Here is a 22,924-nt window from a genome sequence, read left to right as displayed (position 1 = left end):
TTCTTGCGCGTTGCCAGTGCGTGGAATAAATTTCAGAGGATACTCATCTGTGTACGCGTTTACATAATATACTCTTACGTTCGCTCAGACTTTGCCCAAAAATCTAATGGAATTTAAGATTTTAAAATGCCAATTGACGAGGAGAATTATCTTGGCGAAACGAAGATTCAGTTCTTTTCCTGGACTTTCGTAGTGCATCGAAAAATTACTTTAGAACTCTTCGAGAGTTGAGAAAAGGTACGAGAGAAAATACCTTTTTTGTTTCACAAAAAAAAAAAACTCTAGCTATAGTAGGACTGTTTGACCTTTGGGAGAACTTTCCTCTGTTATTGTCGATTTCTTCAACAGAGATTTTCGTTCTTTCGAGTGGAATAGATTGTGGGACACCCGGTATGTTTGCACAGCACTCGCTTTGGCTGAAGCTTGGTTGTGGTTGAGGGGAGGAGGGGGAGGGGGAGGGGGGGGGGGCAGGAAAGGGCAGTATAAAGAGCAGGGCATTCTCCGTTGGCGAGTAGCTTCAGAGATCGAGTGGAGCGAAGTAGAGTGAAAAGGAAGCGAATACCTGTCTCCGCCAGGGTAACCTGCAGTCGTGTGAGAAAGACACAAAAAAGGCCCATCTGAGCGAAGCCATCGCGTCGCGTCGCGTCGCGTCGCACCGCCGAATACGCACCTGCCCACCGGATTTTCTCAATCTTTTCCACCATTCATCGCCAGTGCCTCATCCCCGTAGTCCCCGTTCCCCGCGTACCTTTGCCTCTTATTGTTTGCCTCCACAACTCTACCTGCAGCACGCCGCATGCACTCTTTTGCGTGTTTCTATAGTCAAGGCGATGCAAACACCAACGATTCTTATCGGCCGTTAGTCTCTTTAGCTCTAATTAGTATGCAAATATTAACCACACGAGCCATTAATACGAGCCTTATTTACGCTCGACGATCGTTGTCCACCGCGATTGGATCAACGATCCGATAGCGATTCTTCGCGCTCCAATATTTAGTGCAGCTGGCCGTTACTCTCATTAGTCGGCAAATATTAACCCCCTCCCCCCTTTATTGTCGTCCAGGGATTGGATGAACGATCCAAACAAATTTACGTGATTCTTCACGCTGCGATATTTACTGGCGTCTGCAATGCATGCAGAGTTCTGATTTGCCAGAGAGAGAGAGAGAGAGAGAGAGAGAGAGAAGGTAGCCCCAGAGGTGAGCAGAGAATAAATCTTGAAGATAAAAGGTTTGGCAAGCGAGAAGAAGCTCTCGAAAGTTGCAGCAAGAGAAGAGTGGCTTGTATCCTGCGCAATATCCATAGAGAGCCAGGGGTCCGTGCACCAATGCTCGGATATTTCGCTATATGGCTAACGCGAGCTATAAATATTTAGCGTGCAACGCGTGTGCGCTATTCGGTGTTGTGGCGGAAGAAAATCGTAAAGGAGCGGTTTATATCGCGTTACACGCATGTTCCTCCACGATAAAGAGAAAAATGGAAGATTTTGTATTGTATAGGTGGGCAAAGGGGCGTGTAAGAGGCATAATCCAGTGGATGCGTGTGCGCGTGAAAAGGAGGATGGGAGAAAGAAAAATTCCCGGCCAAGTTCCATTGGACACGCGTGCCGTACCCATAACAACCGACCTACTCTATTTGCGCACCGTTCTTATTTAACTCCGTTTTCAAAAGCGAAAGCCCATTATGCTGCTCCCGCGAGCCTCCACCCCGAGAAAGAGAGAGAGAGAGAGAGGGGCTGTGCTCCAGATTTTATTCACGGAAAATACACTTGATTTATCGCGCGTTTATTTTCGGCTCCTCTTAAACCTCGAGATCTCTCTTGATCGCTGTAAATCCATACACCGTGTACCAAACCACTACACCTTCTTTCACTCCTTAACGCGTTCAATCTTAGAAACCGTATATATATCTCCATTTCTGCAGATCCAGCCTTAACCTTATCGCGTTGCTTGATAACTTTCTAATAACGCGCGAATCAAGCTTCTCTTTTCTCTTCTTTCCTCCTCTTACCAAAATCTATATATATACTTATTAGCTCGATAACCTTACCGCATATCGCGTCTTGGAAAAAAGACAAGCGTTTGTCTTTTCGAGAAGGTACTCCTATATGGAATGCATATGTATAATATGTATACTGAAATATAAGAGGGCTTTTCAGGTGCAGGAAACCGGCTATAGCTGCAAGTTTGAAAGGGAGAAGAGGCGCTGGACAGAATGATGGAGGTATATGGAATGGGAGGGGGGAGGGAGATGGTGTGTCGTGTGGTGGGGAGAACAAGTGGAAGAAGGAAAAATGTTGGAGGAAGTCGAGCCAAAATAAATCTGACGCACGCGAGAGCCGAGAGGTTGTAGCGTAGCGCAGCGTCGTCTCTACAGTGGTGGAAGGAGTGGGAGGGAGGGAGAGAGAGAGAGAGAGAGAGAGAGAGAGAGAGAGACGCTTGGCCGCGCGACGAGTGGCGGACGGCGCGGTGGCGACCACACTTTCGCAAGCGCATTCACGAAAATAAACTAATGGCCAGCGGGAAACCGGCATAGATATTCTTAGTGTATGTTTATATTACAAGGTGCGTGTGCTAGTACAAACAAGCCTCGTGCCGCTTCGATGAAAGAAAGAAAAAACGATACTGTAAGCGAACCAATGCGTGCGCGACCTCCCTCCCTCTCCCTCTCTCTCTCTCTCTCTCTCTCTCTCACTCGCTCGCTGAGAGCGAGCCGACCGAATCCTGGAGAAAAATAAAGAAGCAGCCATGCAAGTTAAACGAATATTGACATATACAGTCGTAAATTGAAAACGCGGCCTAACGAGTTTATTCTGCTTTTCGGCATTTCGAGAAGAGCTCGCTGCTGTGTAAAATGTCTAAATTTACTCTGGATGCTCCGAGAATAAACTGGAAAATTACATCTCTGCTTAATTGATTTCAATTTGCTAGATCGAGGCACTCGACATCTGTGTCTTGCTACAACGCCATGTTAGACCGATCAATTTTTCAAAATAACCTTGTCAATTTGCCGTGTAACGAGAATTTCGCGGGCGTTTCACCGATTATGTTATACAGCATTCCGTTCGATTAATCCAACTCGTAATTTCTGCCAATTGATGAAAATTGAGTAATTCGCCAAGCGAGCTTCGCTGATTGACCGATCCTCGTAAATAATACACCGGTAGTAACAATGGAGCTCGCCAACGACTTTCGTCTCTCAATATTGTTAAAGATACTTGGCATGTACTACGTGCATGGAAATAATGCGAAATAGTCCCGTGCATTGGTGCATCTCTATACCACGCCAATTGATAATTGTTGTTTTTATTAGAAAATCTTTAAACTTTCAATGCGAGTTGCAGCTTTTTATCTAAGTTACTCGCTATATCTATCTAGTATTGATGAAAAAAAAAAAAAAAAAAAAAAGTGTCTAGAGTAAATAATGGCTGTTATCCTGCACGAAGCCACTATGGTATAATCGCAAGTCGATAGTCACGATTAATTGATGAAAATTGGCTGATTTATCATCGTGGGTGAAGCCGCTATTGGAAGTCTTCCTCGATGTTCCCGTAACAGGCAGATATCTATACTCGCTTTTCAAGCGAAACTGTAAATAGAAGCGCGTCACGAGTTAGAATACATCAAATTATGCAATCCCTGCCTGCGAGACCATGATAATTTATCGTTTGACAATTACAATTTTCTTTTGGCAATTGCTGAAAATGTAAACACGAGCATTGAGATGACTGCTATTCTTTAGACATTATCGATTATTTATATATATATCCAGAATCAAGATCCTTAAAGAGAAAGAAGCGTTGTGTATCGTTTGTACATAGATTACACAGCACCTGATCGATCTTACTTGGAGCGTTCCCGTAGCGAAGCAATTTCACCTTTTTCCAACTGGACGACCTTGCCAAATGTATTACATAAAATTCGGCCAGTCGGACAAGCGTAAAATTGGACTTGTATAGGAATATGACGTGCGAAGGTCGCGTGAAAAAGTTTCGATAAGCTCGGTCACTTTTTAAGTAATGGCTCAGCGATAATTGGAGTATATTTTGCATATTAGACCGAGACGGAAAGACTCGTGCCATGCAGAAATTAGCTTGGAAAAGATCGTCCTGAGATAAATTTAGTTAAATAATTTTAGCATAACGTGGAATCCCTTTGGCACGTATATACACACGGTGCGTCCAACGTCTTGGCAAAACTAGTTGGATCATCCAGTTTTTCTATTCCCATGCACGCTTTGCTCGAGTTTCCTTCGTGGTGGGAGACAGCATTTCACCTACAGCAGCAGCAGCAGCCGCGTTCTCTTCGCAAAGCAAGCACGCAAGTATTACTGCAACTTGTTGCTACTGCACACTCTCTGGACAAGTGTGTGTACGCTCGGGAATCAACCGAGCAATAGCCAAAGACGTTCGATTAATCAATCCCCGACCTCTACGACATGTGTACAACACTACTTTTTTTACCAATTCACCACAATTCAGCCAATAAACTATTGCTTTTTGATGAATTCTCCCAAGATGGAATAGCGTCTCCCTCGAAAATTGTCTCAATTATGACGTTACGCCTGTTTACGCGAATTTTAAGCGACTTTGGAGTGGATTGCTCAACAGCAGTTTCAACGGGGGCTTTTAGGTCGTGTCGAACAGAGAGTGAGATGAAAAGTGCAAACGAAGGAGAGAAAAGATGGTAGTAATATCTATAGGTACTCACCAAGATCCTCGACAAGGCGTAGCATGACACCGCCAATGTGCAGCTCTCCTTTGACACGTAGACTCCTTTCCACTTGTAGATCCGTCACAAAAACCCGTAGCACCCAGCTACCGTCCACCTCATACCCGTCTGAATACATTTTCACGTTATCCTATCAAAACTTGGCAACAATTTTTTTTTCTCCCCCCTGCGAGATGCGCTCCCAAACACTTTTACAACTCACTGATATTCGTTTGGCAAAATCTTGCTCTACAGCTTGTAAATCATGGCACCGGCTCGCTCTCTATTCTGCACCGTATATGCGATTCCCCGTAACCTCTTGCGCTTTTACTCTTTTTGCCACAAATCGCACGCGGAATGTGTGCTTCACCACTACCACGTGACAGCGAGGCTCGAAATTCAATTTTCAAATTGACATCGACAAGTTTGCGGCTCCAAGTGTTTCGGATAGTATCGTTCGTAAACAAGTATTAGCGTGACACGACCTTTATCGATACTTTGAATCTCGTTTGGATTATTCGCGGCGGAAGGAAACACTCCTATCGCCAGCGCGAACAACTATCGCTGAATCGGTGTCACGACTGATCCAAGCGAGGAGAAGAGAACACTCCGTTAGCGGCAGCGGCCAGCCGCATGATGTAAAATCCCCACTTCACTACCCATCGGCTCCAATCGGTATTTCTCGACCATCTTCGCCTCCTCATCGTCGTGGCGTCGTTCGTGCTTGCATGCAACCTTTTACGTAGATCCTAAGAAGCGCGCGCACACCGGACACCAACACGACACCGGTAGTCGGTACGGCAATACATTCCTGTCTGATTCCTTATTAATCCTTAATTATTTCCCTATCCCTAATCCTAACTTCTACTTCCTGCGCTAGAGCCAATATCTTAATTTCATTTTTCTTCTCCTGCCCTCCTTCCCTTCCACTATATTTTCCTCTTTCATTCAAATTTCTTTAATTATACGCCAAATGTTTTTCATAGAAATATTCTAATGGTTCTGAGAAAAGTATTACGAGGTTTTATCGTAATGCTTTTTGTAATAACTCAGGACTATCAATATCTAAAAGTATCATTAATTTAATTTAAGCGACTTTATATCATTATTATTTTATTTACATCTCAGAATTGTTTTCACATTCTACTTTAAGAATTTCAGTTTTCCACTGTTCTTTCAAAATACGCGCGCATTTTGTAACAATAAAATGGCTTCCCTTAAAAAAACTATTCATTATTGCGCATGCGTCATGCCGCCACGATGGTGGGTGGGGGCGAGGGCCGAGAGGGTGATCGCCGATCGGTCGGATTCGGTCGTTAGGACGTGGGCGGTGGGACAGGGGTGAGGGGAGAGTGGGCCGATTGGGGACGGATAACTGGTAAGAGCTATACATTGTATATATATATGTATATACGGGTATAAAATATAAATCTTTCCATGAGACGTGGTCAGTCTGTTTCAGGTGTATTTTAATTTTATTGTCACGCTTGTAAGAAAGGCAGAATGGTTGTGGAGGAAAAAGCAATGGATGTGGATGATAATCAAATTATCGATGAAGCTACGCCAAAAGAACAAAAAATTTATACTTTAGAAAGTATCCTTTAATGATGATAATATGATTATAATATTAATTTCTAAATAGTAGTAATACCATATGTGTGTGTCATTTTCAATAGATACTTCTATAAATTTCTCTTATGTTTATTATTCTACAAATATCTTTATAGCTGAATTAAGTTGCATATTTCTTGCAATATTTTTATTACATTAAACAATGCTAGTCTAAAGTTTTCCTTGGCAATGATTAAACTGTATTAGTGTATTAACATAATATTTGTCCCTTGAACATTGTATAAATAGTATTAAAAATAATCAAGGAAGCTCAACAGCAGCATGGTCTTCGTCATGGTGATTATCAAAGATACCGTGGATATTGTTCAAGACGTTTAAGGCGTCTAAGAAAAGTACTCAAAATAATTCAAGGAGAAAAGCGGCATTTCAAAAAGAAAGATGTATCACCCTTAATGGTAAGCGATGACAAGTTTTTACAAGTTCTTTTAATAATGGCAGAGCGTGCTTGGAGCTATGCCATGCAGTTACGTCAAGAATCAAATACCGAGAGACGAAAAAAATTTCATCTAATTTCACGATTAAGAAAAGCTGCTACATATTCCCTACAACTACAGGAGCTTATTGAGGTACAAAACATACTGATATTTTTATAAACAATGTGCTCAATATTTTTTAACAATTATGTCTTTTGTTTAGAATGTAAATTGTGATGCAAGAACAAAATTAGAAGCTCAAGCCTATGTAGCCTGGATGCATGGCTCTCTACATTTTGAACTTCAGCTATGGAAGAAGGCAATGGAAAATTTCAAGAAAGCTCAAGTTGTTTATGGAAATCTAGCTGCTGCTTTACCAGAATCTGAAAAGATTATGTATAATGCTAGGGTAGAAGAGCTTTCCCCTAGTTTAAGATACTGTGCCTACAACATTGGTGATACCACTGCCATTGATGATTTAATGCAGATGAGAGGACAATTAAGTGGAGAACTACTTGCCAGCTTAGATTCGTTAATAGCACAAACTCGAGAAAAGCATGCAAGCTCTGAAGTCATGTGGCGTGGTAAATCTTGTGGTAACGTGCCATCGAGAGCAGCAGGCTTACTAATCGCTGATTCTAGGTTAAATCAAACACTTGAGAAAGCTACTAGTAATCAAGCTGTAATAGATTTGTTAGAAGCACATTTGATAGATTGCAAAGATGCAATTGCTACGGTTCGAGATCATTTTAAGAACGAATTAAAGAAGGATAGCGAGAAAACTAGTCCCCCTCAACATCTTCTTACTTATCTTCAATACATCAAACTTTCACGAACTTTTGAACGAAATTTAGCGCTTGTGAAAGCTGCTGAAGAATCTGGAAAGGCTAAACCTGAGGATTTTGTAAGACTGTATGAAGCTGCATTGCACAATCTCGTAGAAATATCGCAATTACAGGACGACAAAGATTTCTTGCAAGAGCATGAGGCTAAAACTAAAGCTTATAGAGCATTTAGATGTTTTTATATGGCTCAGTCATTAGCGAATGTTCATCGTTGGCACGAGGTTATGGCTTTATATCACCGCTCTTTGGAGCATATAAAAGATGCATTGCATTATACAAAAGTTCTTCCTGCAGATTTGATAGAAACTCTAAAAAATTTGCACACTTCTATCGAGGGAGCTCAGTGTGCGGCACATGCTCGTAGTGTTTTGGAAGAAGGCCAGGAAGAAGACTCTGGCATTAATAAATACACTAAGAGTAAGAAACCCTTATACGAACGTTTACATGAGTACAGAGAAGATCCAGCTTTACTTACAAAGCAACCAAATGTTTATAAGCTACCACCCTCGATGCAAAGTATTCCTTGCAAGCCATTATTTTTTGATCTAGCGTTCAACATGGTTGAATTTCCTGATCTTAGTGATAAACTCGGGTATCCAGCAAAGAAAGCTGGACAAGCTGGTCTTACTGGCTTTGTTAAAGGATTGTGGGGATGGGGAAATAAGTAAAAACTTGAATACATACCTTACATACTTGCTGCATTATTAGCCTTACCGCAATTTATAGTACAATTTTTGTATTATATTACAATATTATTGAAGTTAGTGTATTCATAAAAAATATTATCAATATTTGTACCAGAATTAGATTTTCTGATAAGAATAAAAAATAATTCTCATTGATATTTGAACTCTTCTTTTTCTTTTCAATATTTCGTTAACATAATTTTGTTATAAGCTCAACGAAATCGGGTTTCGTTAATCAACAGCGATCATTCAAACTTAAAAGTTTTTACTTTTTACTTTGCTCAGTAGATATGTCGGATTTGGGAAGCGGGTCGGCTCTTGTAAACACATGAATTGAATGGTGTTTTTGTAAATGAAATGAAAGATAGATATATCATTCATTTATTTAAAGAAACTAGTGTGACCTAGACCCGGTCTCCAAAGAAATCGAAGTTCGTGCTAATATAGGTCGAGAAGCAGGATTTTTTAAGCCTAAAACCTTTCTTTAAAACATTATTATCAGAAACGCTTTAATTTTAAGTTATTTGACGCTACCCATTAGGACTTCAGCTAGTAAGAAAAATTATTTTACAACAGTTGCGGAGCTCTTATCATGAAATAAAAGACCTATTTTTCCCAAAATTTGTTAAGAATTCCAAAGTTTTTTTCCAGTACAATATGAGACCAATAAAAGAAATTATTCTTTTTCTCATAAAATGAACTTCGAAGGATTCTTTTTTTATTGAGTCACATTAATATTATTAGATAATCTTGCAACATACGCTATGGGTACGTTTTACGCTAAGGCAATTGAACTATGCGAAGCTCTATTTGTCGCTATTGCGTATAGAAAATTGCCTGATATGTATGTATGTACTGAATATTCAAAGAGTAAGAGCCATAAATCACACTTTCTCTGCTCAATCTCTTAATAATATATAAAACACTAAAGTTTGTAATTTGGTTTATTTTTTCATGTATAACAATTCTTAGCAATTTTTTTTTATTTAGTCAAACGAGATCCATATTACGAATTCCAACTTTTTTCATGGATCGTTAAACCGATTTGATTTAATATCTTATATAAAATGACAAATGTAAAATCATAGCTCATTTTTAACTGTGCTCTTACTCATTATCAATTATGTTTGTTAAAATTCATTACCGTAATATTATTAAGATTACTTAAGTATAACACAATTTAAACATATCTATTTTATATTAAATGAGAAGATATATATATATATATATATATAAACCTGAGTCAATTTCATCTAAGACTTGGTTTATTCAAATTTTATAATGTAGAAGTAAATAAATATTATTTTAGTATATAAATATATTGTGTTAAAAATTGAAGTCTCTTCATGGACGGACTAGTTAAAAATTATATAAATCAATAAGTTACACATTTAACAACTAATTCTATTCTCCTTGCCCCATTTTCTCATCACACGTATTATTTGTTCCACTTGTGAATTTGATGTGTTTCTCAAGACTTGGATAATCTCTGGAAGAAGCTCCCTGTATAGAATCATTACATTGTAATCCTTAGGTATCTGTAGTTTTATAAATTTTTAAAAGCAATAGAAACTCACTTGGGCTCTTTTTCTGCAATGATATATTGAAATGTACCACAGCAAGCACCTCTTTTACCTTCCCAATATTCCGGTCCGGCATCCATTCGCTCTAACATATCGAAAGCTTTGGCTGAATACCAAAATTCACCAACTTTGTAGCAGGAGTTAGCAATTAATTGTAAAACGTTAAAAGACTCTGTAGTTGTATCCATTTTTAAATACAGCTCCCAAGCCAGTCGTGCTTTTTTGTTCATTATATCTAAAATTCATTTTATATGTTAGTAAAATATAGAATCTGTTGAAATAAAAACTGTAATACTACATCCTTACAGCAATATGCTAACAAACTGATGTAAATATAATCATTTTTGTACTTTTCGCTACGAATATTTAAAAATGCTTCCTCTGCTTCCTTAAAATAACCCGCTGCTGTCTGTGCTTGACCATAGTTATAATTGAAACTATCTTCGGTAGAAAAGTAGGTTTTTATCGAATTAAGATACACAAGAACTTCTTCAAATTGACGATAAAGAAAAAAACAAGAAGCCATGCATTGTCTTCCAGGTATTGTATCGCATTCGGATGCCGAGGATCCAACCAAATGGAAGTATTGCTCTGCAGTTTTAATATTCTCTCTCTGAAATTAATTTTACAACAAATTATTATATTTCATATTCTTAAGCTTTATAAAATGACGTTTTACCAAATTTTTTTCTTGGCCTAGCACAGCATTCACTATTCCTTTTAAAATATATTCTTGGGGAACAGCAGGCTCTAAATCTTTAATAAGCTCAAATGCTTCTTGGATTTCATCCTGTTTTAAGTAATATATTACCAAATTTAATCTTGCTTCTGGAATTACATCTACCAAATTTGGTAAAACTTGTAATGCTCCTTCCCCTCCTTTAAATACCTGACAAACATATTTCTGCTTAGTTAATCAAAATAAAAAATTTATTGGATTAAAAAGTTCATACTTGTTTACCACAAGATTATGACGTATCAAATCATGTCCAAAACTGAAAGAGCTGGAAATTTTTTCCAGTAAATGCTTCATCTCTGCTTGCGCAGCATTGCCATTGTACAATCGAAAATGATTACAGGCTTTCAAGTTTATTGCTATAGCACTGTCTGGATACTTTTGCAAGTATACCTGCAGAACCTCTTGGGCTACATCATAGTAGTCCAATTTATAATAGCATAATGCTACATATACATTTAATGCTAGATAATCTCTGCAACAATAATATTATAGTTATTTAAATAAAAACATCACTTTTAGATTTATGAAGGACAAAAAAAAGTTTAAAGATAATATACCTCTGCTTACACAATTGATTTATAAAGTGTATTTCTGAATCTACCTCATTCATGGAATCTTTATGTTTGTTTTGATTATATGTGCTATATTTGTGCAAGAAGATAATAAATATTCTAGTAAATAATGTGTGCAGTGTAATCTTCTTTTATTTCACAAATAAAATTTTAAGCATGAAAGATAAAGAAGATATCAGAATTTTTCAATCAAAACTACCTGTTATCCAATAGAATCTTTTTATAAATGTCAATAGCTTCTTGATAATGTGCTCTTAAATAATGTATAGAAGCCAAACAAAGCTGATCTTCTACATCGTCTACCAAATTTTGACGATATTCTGCCAACTTAGTCTCATTACCTATTTTATGAGCTAGATGGAACAAAAGTCTAGTTTTTAGTTTGCACTCTGGAGCATCTTTTAAGATGTTTTCTGCTTCTGGATACATTCCAAGAAAAAAGTAGCAGCAAGCTAGATTAGTTGGTACACCCGTAGGACAATCATCTCTTTTATTTAAATTTTCATAAATGCCAGCTGCTTTTTTATAATCGCCAAGATGGAATGCACAATATCCAATCCAAAGTTCCGAATTAATACCATTAGCAGCACTAACATTAAATTCTAATAACGTTAATGCACCAGTGTAATCCCGCTTCTCTAAAAATTCCTCTAATTTAGGAATTTCTTTACGGGACTCATATTTTCGTGGACCTTCCGACGATGCTGGTTTGGCTCTTGATAAAATCTAAAATAAATATTATGGCATAAAAAACTTCTACAAAATATCCTTTTTAAAAACTAAATTAATTAGGAAAGCATTTACCATATTTCATAGCAGATTTCGTATGTAAACGCATACAATGTAGAAATATTGGTTATTTTCTAATGTTTTGCTTTACGTCAATTCGCGTTGTTATGGAGATTGGAAATTATTTGGAATTGGATATATCCAGGGTTGAACGTTAGTAACAATTTTTCAAAAAGAATTTATCCCTAGGGTTGGTGTTGTTTTGTTAATAATGGTGTTAACACCGCGATCGGCGCGATCATTAAAATGTTTCTCCTACACAGTGGGAAATTGAGGACCGTGCACATCAACACAATGACAGTGAGATGAGAATGTGTATTGGTGTATATGCATACTATCAGCGCAAACTATCGGTCAATTTTCGCAGTTTTTGAGTGTAATTTATTTATACGTATATAGTTAAACATTGACACTTCTCTATCATTGTGTTGATGTGCACGGTCCCTATGGTTCCACAAGCTTCATTCTGTACTTTAACGTGAAAACGATATACTACACTATAGGTAAATACCGTGCTCGAAATACAACGACAGAGAAGTGAAAACGTGTTGCTTAATATGTATATGGAATGAACAGTGAAAAACTGCAAAAATTTAACGATAGGCAGGGCTGATGGCAAGTTTTGCACTGTGCTTTTCATACACATAAACAACGATACATTTTCACATCATTAACATTGTATTTCGCGCAAGGTGCCTATTGTTAGAAGTATATAACACTATTTCCACTTCATTTGGTGCACCAAATGCATATTAATTCTAAACCGTAGAACGGCGTAAAAAAAAGGTGTTTTTCGCATGTTTTTCCTTAATTTTACTATTATTATATTTCTTAACATTTATAATAATACATATTATATATCTACATGCAAATTTTATATAAAGTATTTACATTAAGTAGTTCAAAAAATAAGTTTTCAATGAAAATTAAAACATTGTAAATATGGAAGAAGTCAATTAAATCAATTAAAATGATTGTATAAATTAATAAAACTGTAACGAACAATTTTTTTTTACAATCATACGAAACGCAGCATTTTCTCATTGATAGAAATAGCAATGCTAGCCCTCGTCTCATCCATTAAAATTTTCTACTTTTAGAAAAAACAACCACATTAGACATTTTTCTCGTCTAAATAACTACAATAATTTGAAATCTATAAAAATTCATGCACTTCAGATAGTAACTATGAAAAATAAGAAGTATCTCATTACAATAATAAAACTGTCACATGGTTTATACCCGATTATTCTCATTATACTAAGCTTATTATTTACTTATAAAGATTTATCGCCAAGAATGAGGTGGAAACATTGGGCGAAATCCTGAAACATTATAATTGATAATTATAGAGGAGACTTGAAATTAGTGTGCTCCGTCCTATACAACACAGACTTGACTAAAAGTTATTTTATAGACATCTTTTAGTCACTCAATTAACTAAAAGATGACTAAAATATAACTTTATATCTCTTGGTGTTGTATGGGATATTTATTTACCAAAAACATAAATACTTACTAGGATTTGGTGGCAACCCCATCCCATATGGATTAGGGGGTATAAAACGTGGGGGAAACGGTCTAGCTGGTCTCATAAATCGTGGATTTCGACTATTAGTCAATGGTGGGGGTGCACGAATAGGCATTAGGCCTTCATAAGACATCATAGGGGCTGGAGTATAACCCTAGAAAATGTTTTAGAGAAAAACAGAATTTAAAATAAAATATTTTCCATCATATCTACAGTAATTTATAAGATGTACAGACGCCATAAAAAACAGGTACAGGTATTTGTTGGATAAGTGGTGGACCCCTCTCTCTCGGCGATCTGTCCCTTTTATTTCTTTTGTCAGTTTTCTTTTTATAGCTATCAAGTGACCGAGATCTCTCTCTAGATCTGCTTCGTGACCTATGATTCCTTCTCGACCTGTGAAGATAAATCAAGTTATCAACACATTTTTTCTACTTTCCGTAAAAAGGTGTAATGTTTTCATCAATTTACGTGTTTCAAATGTATTATTATTTGATGATTAAACAACGTGCAAGAGACCCATGCAGCACACTTGATTAAATTTGTCTTAAAGACATCTATTTTAGTTATATACTTAAATTACTCCGATTTTTATGAAATATTTGGTCAATGTTTAAAATAGTAAAGAGATTCAAAATTCGTAAAAAAATCGATTGTTTAAAGTTGACAAAGTAACATGAATTCTTTACCCACTTGTTACATAAATAACTACCTGTGAATAAATATACCTTTCAATTCTTTTGTATGATACATTCTTTCGTTCATGATCTCTAGATAGGGACCTAGATCTAGAATAAGGTGGTCGGTGATAATGATTAGACGAGCTACGATCTGCTTTTCTATGATGGTTCGCAGTCAAGCTATTATGTGACTGATATCTTTTTTCTGATTTTCCTTCTTCTCTTTTCCTGTATGTGATATTTAAGATATAATTTAGAAACATTGATAATTGTATCATACAAATTTTTATTCGTTTTAATTATACTTTTTACATTTAACGTAGTATAATTCACGTTATATATAATGTAGAATTCTAAAATCAAGTGCAAACTGAAAAACTATTTCCTTAAATTTTTCCTTTGTTTTTCATCTGTTTTACTCCTCTTACTCAATAGGTGTAAAAATATTGCAATTCAGCTTACATTTTATTCTATAATTCTGCATTTTAAGTATCGTATATTATAGCATTTTTAGTGTAAAACGTCTAACTAAAGAAAATTAATATATAATTAATATTAAAAACATAAACCTGGCGCGCGTACCTGGCATCAATTGTTTGACGGCTTCTTGTGGGTCCATGAGAACCTACCGATCTTCTCCTTACATGTATTCTCTCAACTTAATAGAAATTAAATGAAATAAATAAAATATATAGACTTATATAATATCGAATTTTTATGAGTACCTGAAGAGCTACGGTTTGTAGTAGCTTCTATCTCTTCGGGCTTTTCCTTACTTTTTAACTCCTCTCTATCAAATATCGGTTTCGACCCTTCATCTATTAAATATTTAAACAATTTTTTAATATAATTTTTATTGTTAAAATGATAATTTGACTGTATTATTTTCTCCTAAACAGCCTAAATTATTTATTTAGACTTATATTGAAGCTGTAACAATATGCAGGGTGTAACATATCTCCTGCATTACCTTTTAAAAAATAGAGAAATGGATGATTCCAGGAAGTCGATATTTCTGTGTACAGTAGGGGTCATTTAATTTATCTTAGTGCATGGATGTAAAAAGTCAGTTATATTTGCAACCATAAAGCACTTTTATTCATAAAATTGTGTTGGATTTTTGCAGAAAAGTACTTTTAGAAAGGTCCTATAAAGAAATTGATACCTTTTATAATAATGAAAGTGAATAAAGGTAGGACCTTAAAAAATCAATTACACAGCACCCGCGTTGTAATTTTCTATTGAACGGTATTCTGTTCATTTCTGACTTCATGTACTGAAGAACTTAAACGAAAATAGCCTTTCGCCCGATTCTTTTTTGTACATTTGAATTGTAGGATTTATTTTGAATTTAAGCCATAATTTATATTTTAAAAAAACTAACTTTAACATTTACAAAGCTTTATCTCATAGTATATAATTCTTTTTTCAAAATAATTATACTATTCGAAAAGGCTTATTTTAAGGTAGTTTTCTCACCAGATATCTAATATACTAGCTGACATGTTTCCAATATCAAATGAACAAAATCCCACTTTTTAATTAAATAATTAATACTGAAATACCAAATAACAGTTCTAAACACAATGTAAAGAAAATATCAATGTTATATTTACTTTGGATGCCATTTTATCGTCTGCATTTTTTCACCTGCCTTCTCAACTTAATTTCTTTCTTATATAATGTTTATTTTTCAATCAATTTTATTTTCTAAGGAGTCATTTTAGCCGTAAAAATATACACTACAGGCTCACCGAATTAATTGTACAATTTATTTACAGGAACAAAAATAACATCACTGTTTCTTATATAATTAATCATTTTTTGATTAAATAAAATAGATTTGGAAGAACGTTAATCGTTATTTGAAAAAAAAGGAGTTAGTAAAATTTTAGAGTATATTTGTACGGTTAGTGTTTCTTCAAAAAATAAAATCGAGTGAAAAATAAAGGTTAGCTTTAAATAGTAGTTGAAAAAACACAGGTATTAAAATAGGTATCTAAAATAATTATATAATTAACATATTTTTTTACATTGTGTTTGAACTATTATTTGGGGTATTTCAGCATTATTTATTCAATTATAAAGTAGGATTTTGTTCATTCAATATTTAAAACATATCTGACTAATACAGTTGTTGTTTGGTGGGAGAACTATCTAAAGCTACAATGCTTCTAAATTTCACGTTAGGGAAATAGCTAATTGATAAACAGCAAGGCAATAAAGATGAATATGGAGTGGTGTTTCGGAGGTCCGTGACACTTCCTATGGACTTATCTTCAACTGCTGCAAATTATCAACTTTCATATTTTTTAGATGCATTTTAATGCTGAGGCCAGTTGGTGGTCAAAATTAAAATTTCTCATACAAACACGCTCCAGACAGAAGTTTATCATATTGTTTATATGGAATTCAAAATGCTATTGGAGAATATTGTGTTTAATTTAAACGTTCAGCTTCTATATAAAAAATAACATTTTCGGTTTGAATTTAAAGTGTAAATTTCAATCACTCGATGAAGCGTGTGTTTTGACCGGTTCAAATTATTTACTTCTCTATAATTTTGAGGCGTTGCGGGAGCTCCGTTACAACCCTACGCTGGTTATTATAATTCAGCCATGATGAGCAATAATGAGTTAATCCAAATTTGTATAAATTACTTATGCAGCTTTATATCCTCGGAATTATTCTCATGCAATAAAAAACAAAAATATTTCAAACTCTATTTAGGCCGCAGCAGCATCAGCTAGTTTTTATTTACAAAAGTTTTTATTTTATTTTTATAGACTGAATAACTATTCATTTAATTATCTCAAAACGATATACTTGTAACTTGACTCATTATTGCGCAGCACCAACTAACTATAGGAATAACGCTAAATTATCCCAAGTAGCATAATTTGAATAAATCAGCATATCTGTTTTTCCGAAAACACAATACTCATAAAGACATGTTTCTTATACAAAAGATAAGTCTTTTGATGCTAAATAAAGTCAGTATTAATATTTACTTAAGCTAATAAAATGTACTATGCTTGATATTAAAGTAATTAAGAAAGCAATATTTTGAAAAGTGCACTATTTTAACATTGAAAATACTTCATCCTTTCAATTTAATAATCTTATAAATGTAACATTAAAATAATCAAGCAATATACAAACATTTAATAACAATTAATATGCTCAGATAGGTTTATATATATTATTGTTATTTTTCAGGTAGAAATATTTTTGATAATTCTCGAATATATCTATTAAAACTATCTCTATTTCTTAAACAATTTTCATGTTGATACAATTTCCCAATGTAGAGGTATGGATTTTACCTGTGTATTATTTGACAATCATCACTAGCTCAATATTTTTAAAGAGATTTTATAGTCAGTAATCATTCTCTTCGATTTCTCGGCAATAATATCTCCGCCAGGTTCTGTAAATGTTAGCACTTATAAATATTAAAAGTAACAAGTATTTTTTTAGAAAACTTTCATTTTGATTTTACCTTCTATGATTTTGAATAGATACGTTTCCCAAAGACAAAATGCACATAAAAATTCCGACAATAAGGTAAGAATGTGTAGTAGTGCTTATGCATACCATCAGTGCTGTTTATGGTCAATTTTTCTAACTTTACAAGTGAACTTTTCGTACACGTATGCAGTAGCACATTCTTACCTCAGATTTCGTCATATTTCTGTGCACAGTGCCTTGTCTTCCATGAAGTAAATAATTCCTGGCTTTTCCGACATGTTGTAGGGTAACCGTTTCTTCTAGCTGTCTTCATTAGATAGGATTACACCGGCCAACAAAAAAAAAAATAGTTTCTGATATAGAATTCCCAATTCATATTTGCCATATATTTGTAAGCTATTAATCACAAGATCGGTGTGAATTTAGTGTAATGACTACAATTTTTGCAGAAGATGGGCAAATATGCGTCATCAATAGATAATAGACTAGTTATCTTCTACAACTGATTAAACTTGCAAAAAAATAAGAACAACAAAAATGCTAAAAAATCTATGCGTTATGACGCAAAATAGCCCGTATCTTATATAATTATTTATTGATACTTATCTGTTACGTAACAAAGCTATTGTTTTAATTTACCATCATTTTGATGTAAATGATCGTTTATACTATACAACTGAAATCATAATTCGGTGTAATTAATCGAAAAATATAATAAAAATTCGATTCGAATGAAATTACAAGTTTTTCTTGGCTCTTTACGTCCACTAGTTAACGGTAAAACTGCACTCTTAGGTCGTTTACGACTACTACTTTCAATATTATAACGCATTTTCTCAACTTGTTGTTTTTAATCATTAAATGAAAATCAGGGAATTATATTTAAATATTTTATTATCTATACTTTTAGTTAAGTCGTTGAAAAGAAGTCTTATTAATTGTCTCTGTATTTGTTGGTGCAGTTTTAAATCATTATAAAAAGACGTACCTGAAATGAATCATGCTTGGTTGGAATAAACTAGAAAAGAGGTCTAGTATCAGAGCTAACATAAATTAAAAAACTTTTCTTGATTATTATTTGAAGTTTTGATCAAAAATTTAAATATGGTGATGCAAATCTAATATCAAATTTTTTATGTGATTGAAAATATATGGAAAACGATTGGGACATCGAGGCTAGAAACTTTTTTTTTGTATGCTGGCGTTAGAAATAGCAAGGGCCGGTGTGAGAAGGAAAAGTTCAGGGGGCTAGAACCCTCAGAATTTGAAGACAAAAAAAGTCAGAAAGCATCCCAGGTAGACGCCAATTCTATGTGATAAGGTGATAAATTATCATATAATTTATCTAGTTTTACTTCAGAGTGTCTTCATTTCGAGCTCCCGAGCATAAAAACTGATTTTTTGTCATAAAATTCTGAGGTTTCTAGTCCTGAATTTTTCCATCTCCCATCGATCCTAAGGCTCGGTGTAACAAGCCTTATTTAAGTTAAATCGAGCTATTTATACTATATTCTACGTAACATATAATATAGTATAATTAGCTTGATTTAACTTAAATAAGGCTTGTGACACCGGGCCTAAGTAAGGTTTCTTCATTAGGTGATGTTCATTTCAAGCTTCTCAGTGCTATGCCATACATTTTGAGCAGTGGAAACGTTCTTATGATCTTCAAGTTGTTCCAGAGTTCATATCCTCCCATTTTGCAAGTAGAACCATTTAACCAATATCTAAAAATGTTAATAATTATTAATATTAAAAGTAAAATATTTTCTTTTTAACTTTTATATTAATTCTACCTTCTAGGAATGTTCCATAGGCATGTCATCCGTATCTCCGATAACACAATCATTTTTATATAATTATGACCAGAAATCTAGCCATTTTCACATCATCGGGATCAACTGTGTTGCCTTACAGAGAAAAATAAAATAGCACTTTCCACTATATTTTATAGTAATTTTAATACACATTAGAGATTCTGGTATATAATAATTGGTATACAGTATAGTACCGTGCACAATAATTATATAAAAAATTACAAATATTTAGTAAAATGTACTATATTAGTCTTATAAGAATTCTTAATGTGTCCCAAAGTTACCATAAAATATAGTGAGAAAGTGCAATTCATTTTTCTCCGTGATAGGATATCTTCAATGACGAAATAATTTCCAATTCTTCTGTGAGATTTTCCAGGGTAACTATTTTCTCTGTTATTACTAAACGGTGCAATATCAATAGTACTTCTAACTCTTGATATTTGTTATTGTTAAATAACGTATTTTCGATTTTCGGTCGGTGATCTTCATTTTGAATTTAGTATAATAGTATTACTTTTAGATTTTGGGAAATAGAGATAATCTTGAAAATCTTCAAAAGAGTTGACAGACTTCTGTGAAGAACATTAGAATTTAATTTTTCAGCCAATTTACCATTCCTTCTTTTGATGATAATATCCTCCGGTTTTACAATATCTCTAACAATATCTTCAGTGTATCTTGGATTAGGAACTTTTCTGTGGATATCAACCTTTATTTCACTAAGTTTAGCATAATCTATTTTCGAGCCTTCTGGACCTTTAAAAACTGATATAGTGCTGCCTATGGATTCTAACCTAAAGTAATTAAGATTTTTTAATGTGAAATAAAATTTTGTGACAATAATGTAAATAAATTAGAAATGGAAATAAAAATACCGATTTGACATCACAGCTGTTGGTGATTTTGATTGTTTTGCTAGTTTTGCTTCAAACTCCATTATTTTTTTTTTCTTTAATTCTTCATGTTGTTTGAGTAGTTCTTGCTGTCGCAGCCATTCTTTTCTTCTACGAGCCAAATAAGCCCGATATTCTTTATCTGAAGATCTATCGTACTCTTCAGAATATGTCCTTCGTTCCCTTTTATAACTAGTTTTTGAGCTGCTTGGTTTCATTTCTTGCTGAACAAATCTGATAAAGGATAGATTTCATCTCTTAATCTTCGTATTGAAATTTATAAGATTTAACATTAATTTTATTATTAGTGAAACTGCTATAGCAATCACATATATATTTTTTTATTTGAAGCTTTGCACTAACACGCATTTTTAGATATTACAAATATGTTCGTGACTAAAAATTATTGCATTCAAGACACTGTTTAGATCTGAATTATTTTTTCAAAGTTAATTAAACCATTTAATTTAAAACTGTATTTATAAAATTTAATTTTATAACTTACTTCTTAGACACATATCTAACGTGCCTAAATAAATGAACAGTTTTGTAAAGCTTCTCAGTAGAAACTAAAAAATTATACTAAGATGTAGATAATATAATAGCATAAGATTTTTGCTCTGTATTATTTATGGTAAACATGCATGCGATGGTATTGGAGAGACTGTAAAACGGCTTGCCGCTAAAGCCAGTTTGCAAAGACCATTAAGGCCCGTTTCAACCAAACCTTTAACGGAGGTTTAATTTGCTGAACTCAAGTTAACAAATAGTGTCCGTGACACAAGCTACACCACTTCAACTCGTGGTTAGCTTAACTATGTCTGGTTGAAATGGCCCTAACTAATCAAATTATAAACGCTTCGTTATTATTTCAATGGGCCGAAGCAAATATTAGAAATATGAAATTTTTATTTGGTAGTAATGAAGAACATGAACAGCGTTAAAACAATTTGACCGATCTTTTTGAAAAGGCGAAAATAGTTAAAGGAACTAGAATTTATCGTGCATTTTTAACGATAGATTCAACAACACAATTACAAACTAAAGCTTTTTCTCAATCAGATAATTATACAATTGTAAAAGTTTGTTAAATATTATTAGTATAGCAGTTTCATATTCATAATATTTTCTTCTGCCATAATTTAATAAAATATGTAAATATAAATTAGTATATAATTTGTATATTCAATGCCATGTAGAAATGCCTTATTATTTCTTATTATTTTGTAAATAAATGATGACTGCTTATAAAGCAGAATAATAATAAATATATTGCTAATTTATAATAGTTATAAAAACATAAACAAACAATTAAAATATGTTGTTAACTGGCATTATTCGAAGATTGATGGAATCCGACATGTAGACGCTAGCCGCGCTCAGTTACGCATGCTCCTCACCGGTTTACGCCGCTCGGACGACGCTTCTGGTCGTGCGCGTTGTGATAAAATTTTTTTGTTCACTATGAACACCAAGAGAGTATACGCGTTTTATTTTTTTTTCCTTATAGAGGACATTCCAAGGAACATTTCTGATATTTTTTATAATTGTCAGAGCATGGCAACACATTTTTTAATTCAAATGTTTATTTTAATTGTAATAGTTTTAACCACTTATAACAAACTATTTTTTTTATGTTTTTCTAATAAAATATGATTCTTCCAGAGTTACTCGTTTTAGCCAGAGTTATCTATCTATATTCGTTTAGGCGATGTGAATTTTAAAAAACTACGTGGTTTTACCAAAAACAGCAAAAGTGGAAACTGACAGCTCGTATCTCCGGAACGAAAAAAGATTTTTGACTCTAACTAGTGTCAAAACTCTTGTATTTTCTTATATATTAATATATATTAGAAAAAATCGGTGTTGTACTCTGAAATCTGTCTGTTTTGACGTGGAATGGCCCATTAGAGAAATAACTGCTGTATATTTTAAGTAACGAAGCTTAACTATGCTTCATGATTTATTCTTAAAAAATATTTAAAAGTTAATACCTTCTATTTAAAGCATAAACAGTATAGTAATTATTTCAATCGTAAATTGTAGTACGAAGCGTGTAACGTTTATGAATTTGATGCTTTTAGTTCTTGATGCCTTGTAGAATCGTGACTCTTCCTACGTACAATTGGATTCAATGCACTTGCTTGCGAGGATTCTTTTATAGCGAAACAATAATTTTAACCATTATTAAATATTAAAAACAGATAAAATTAATAACATTTTTAAAATACTCTTCACTTGCTGTAACGCTTCTAATTGTAATTACTTGTATAAACGATGTAGCTGTAAAGATGGCGACTGGAAACGTGGTTTAGGTTTAGCTGGGTTTAGCAAAGCAATAGCATGAAGTGGGGGAGGAATGAGGAGCACAGGGCACTGGCGTCTGGCGTGTCATGAAGTGGGGCAATGTTTGTAGCACCATCTAGGAACTGATAGCTAGCACTACTGCTACCTTTCTGTGCTGTGTGTGGCGTACTATACAACCAATGCCAGGTATGGCTTTTTCTAATGTTTCGATGCATTTAGGAACTGCTTTAAAAAGACACCAGCGCTCTTACTA

At 34.2% G+C, this 22,924-nt stretch overlaps 4 protein-coding genes across 7 annotated transcripts in view; 1 reads left to right on the top strand and 3 right to left on the bottom strand.

The window, feature by feature from the left end:
* Positions 1-5,334, bottom strand: part of Fit1 (Fermitin 1) — a 58,613-nt gene extending 53,279 nt beyond the window's left edge. Inside the window, exon 1 of the mRNA XM_066738671.1 lies at positions 4,711-5,334. Within this exon, the coding sequence (XP_066594768.1) occupies positions 4,711-4,849 (139 nt within the window). The 5' untranslated portion in view covers positions 4,850-5,334. The remainder of the gene's footprint in view (positions 1-4,710) is intronic.
* Positions 5,335-6,009: 675 nt separating this feature from the next.
* On the top strand, positions 6,010-8,444 carry Srp68 (signal recognition particle 68). 3 transcript variants are annotated; one of them, XM_066738648.1, is made up of 4 exons: positions 6,010-6,088; positions 6,163-6,304; positions 6,571-6,908; positions 6,979-8,444. In XM_066738648.1, exons 2-4 carry the CDS (start codon positions 6,214-6,216, stop codon positions 8,266-8,268), a joined length of 1,719 nt encoding a protein of 572 aa, XP_066594745.1. In that variant the 5' UTR covers positions 6,010-6,088; positions 6,163-6,213; the 3' UTR covers positions 8,269-8,444. The 3 variants fall into 3 exon arrangements, with proteins under 3 accessions (XP_066594745.1, XP_066594746.1, XP_066594747.1); XM_066738649.1 differs by having other exon boundaries at positions 6,022-6,088; positions 6,173-6,304; XM_066738650.1 differs by lacking the exon at positions 6,010-6,088 and having other exon boundaries at positions 6,182-6,304; positions 6,492-6,908.
* Positions 8,445-8,589: 145 nt separating this feature from the next.
* Positions 8,590-12,211, bottom strand: Ttc26 (tetratricopeptide repeat domain 26). 2 transcript variants are annotated; one of them, XM_066738651.1, is made up of 7 exons: positions 11,985-12,211; positions 11,380-11,906; positions 10,831-11,080; positions 10,549-10,758; positions 10,176-10,482; positions 9,864-10,104; positions 8,590-9,789 (listed from the first exon to the last, which is right to left on the bottom strand). In XM_066738651.1, exons 1-7 carry the CDS (start codon positions 11,985-11,987, stop codon positions 9,678-9,680), a joined length of 1,650 nt encoding a protein of 549 aa, XP_066594748.1. In that variant the 5' UTR covers positions 11,988-12,211; the 3' UTR covers positions 8,590-9,677. The 2 variants fall into 2 exon arrangements, with proteins under 2 accessions (XP_066594748.1, XP_066594750.1); XM_066738653.1 differs by having other exon boundaries at positions 8,590-9,775.
* Positions 12,212-12,758: 547 nt separating this feature from the next.
* Positions 12,759-22,703, bottom strand: LOC136780697 (luc7-like protein 3). Its single transcript, XM_066739258.1, has 9 exons — positions 22,359-22,703; positions 20,347-20,598; positions 20,084-20,265; positions 14,906-14,998; positions 14,763-14,838; positions 14,229-14,408; positions 13,737-13,896; positions 13,489-13,654; positions 12,759-13,294 (listed from the first exon to the last, which is right to left on the bottom strand). Exons 2-9 carry the CDS (start codon positions 20,580-20,582, stop codon positions 13,257-13,259), a joined length of 1,131 nt encoding a protein of 376 aa, XP_066595355.1. The 5' UTR covers positions 20,583-20,598; positions 22,359-22,703; the 3' UTR covers positions 12,759-13,256.
* Between the last annotated feature and the right edge of the window lie 221 nt (positions 22,704-22,924).

Source organism: Prorops nasuta, unplaced genomic scaffold, assembly GCF_024137725.1.
Source record: "Prorops nasuta isolate Cenicafe-Biocafe unplaced genomic scaffold, Cenicafe_Pnas_1.2 PNAS00019, whole genome shotgun sequence".
In the NCBI taxonomy this organism is placed as follows: Eukaryota; Metazoa; Arthropoda; class Insecta; order Hymenoptera; family Bethylidae; genus Prorops; species Prorops nasuta.
The sequence above is the reverse complement of the archived record's forward strand: the minus strand, read 5'-3'. Positions and strand labels throughout refer to the sequence as shown.

Bases quoted from the DNA above. Each gene is read 5' to 3' on its own strand.
- LOC136780697 (XM_066739258.1), bottom strand. From the start codon at position 20,582: ATGAAACCAAGCAGCTCAAAAACTAGTTATAAAAGGGAACGAAGGACA. The intron at 20,266-20,346 runs GTATTTTTATTT...TAATTACTTTAG, and splicing joins ACAGCTGTGATGTCAAATCG to GTTAGAATCCATAGGCAGCA. The intron at 13,897-14,228 runs GTATATTTATTC...TTATCTTCACAG, and splicing joins TCATACAAAAGAATTGAAAG to GTCGAGAAGGAATCATAGGT.
- Srp68 (XM_066738648.1), top strand. From the start codon at position 6,214: ATGGTTGTGGAGGAAAAAGCAATGGATGTGGATGATAATCAAATTATC. The intron at 6,305-6,570 runs GTATCCTTTAAT...TTGTATAAATAG, and splicing joins AAAAATTTATACTTTAGAAA to TATTAAAAATAATCAAGGAA. The intron at 6,909-6,978 runs GTACAAAACATA...TCTTTTGTTTAG, and splicing joins AACTACAGGAGCTTATTGAG to AATGTAAATTGTGATGCAAG.
- Ttc26 (XM_066738651.1), bottom strand. The intron at 10,483-10,548 runs GTAAAACGTCAT...AATTAATTTCAG, and splicing joins TAGGCCAAGAAAAAAATTTG to AGAGAGAATATTAAAACTGC. The intron at 10,105-10,175 runs GTAAGGATGTAG...AATGAATTTTAG, and splicing joins CAGTTTGTTAGCATATTGCT to ATATAATGAACAAAAAAGCA.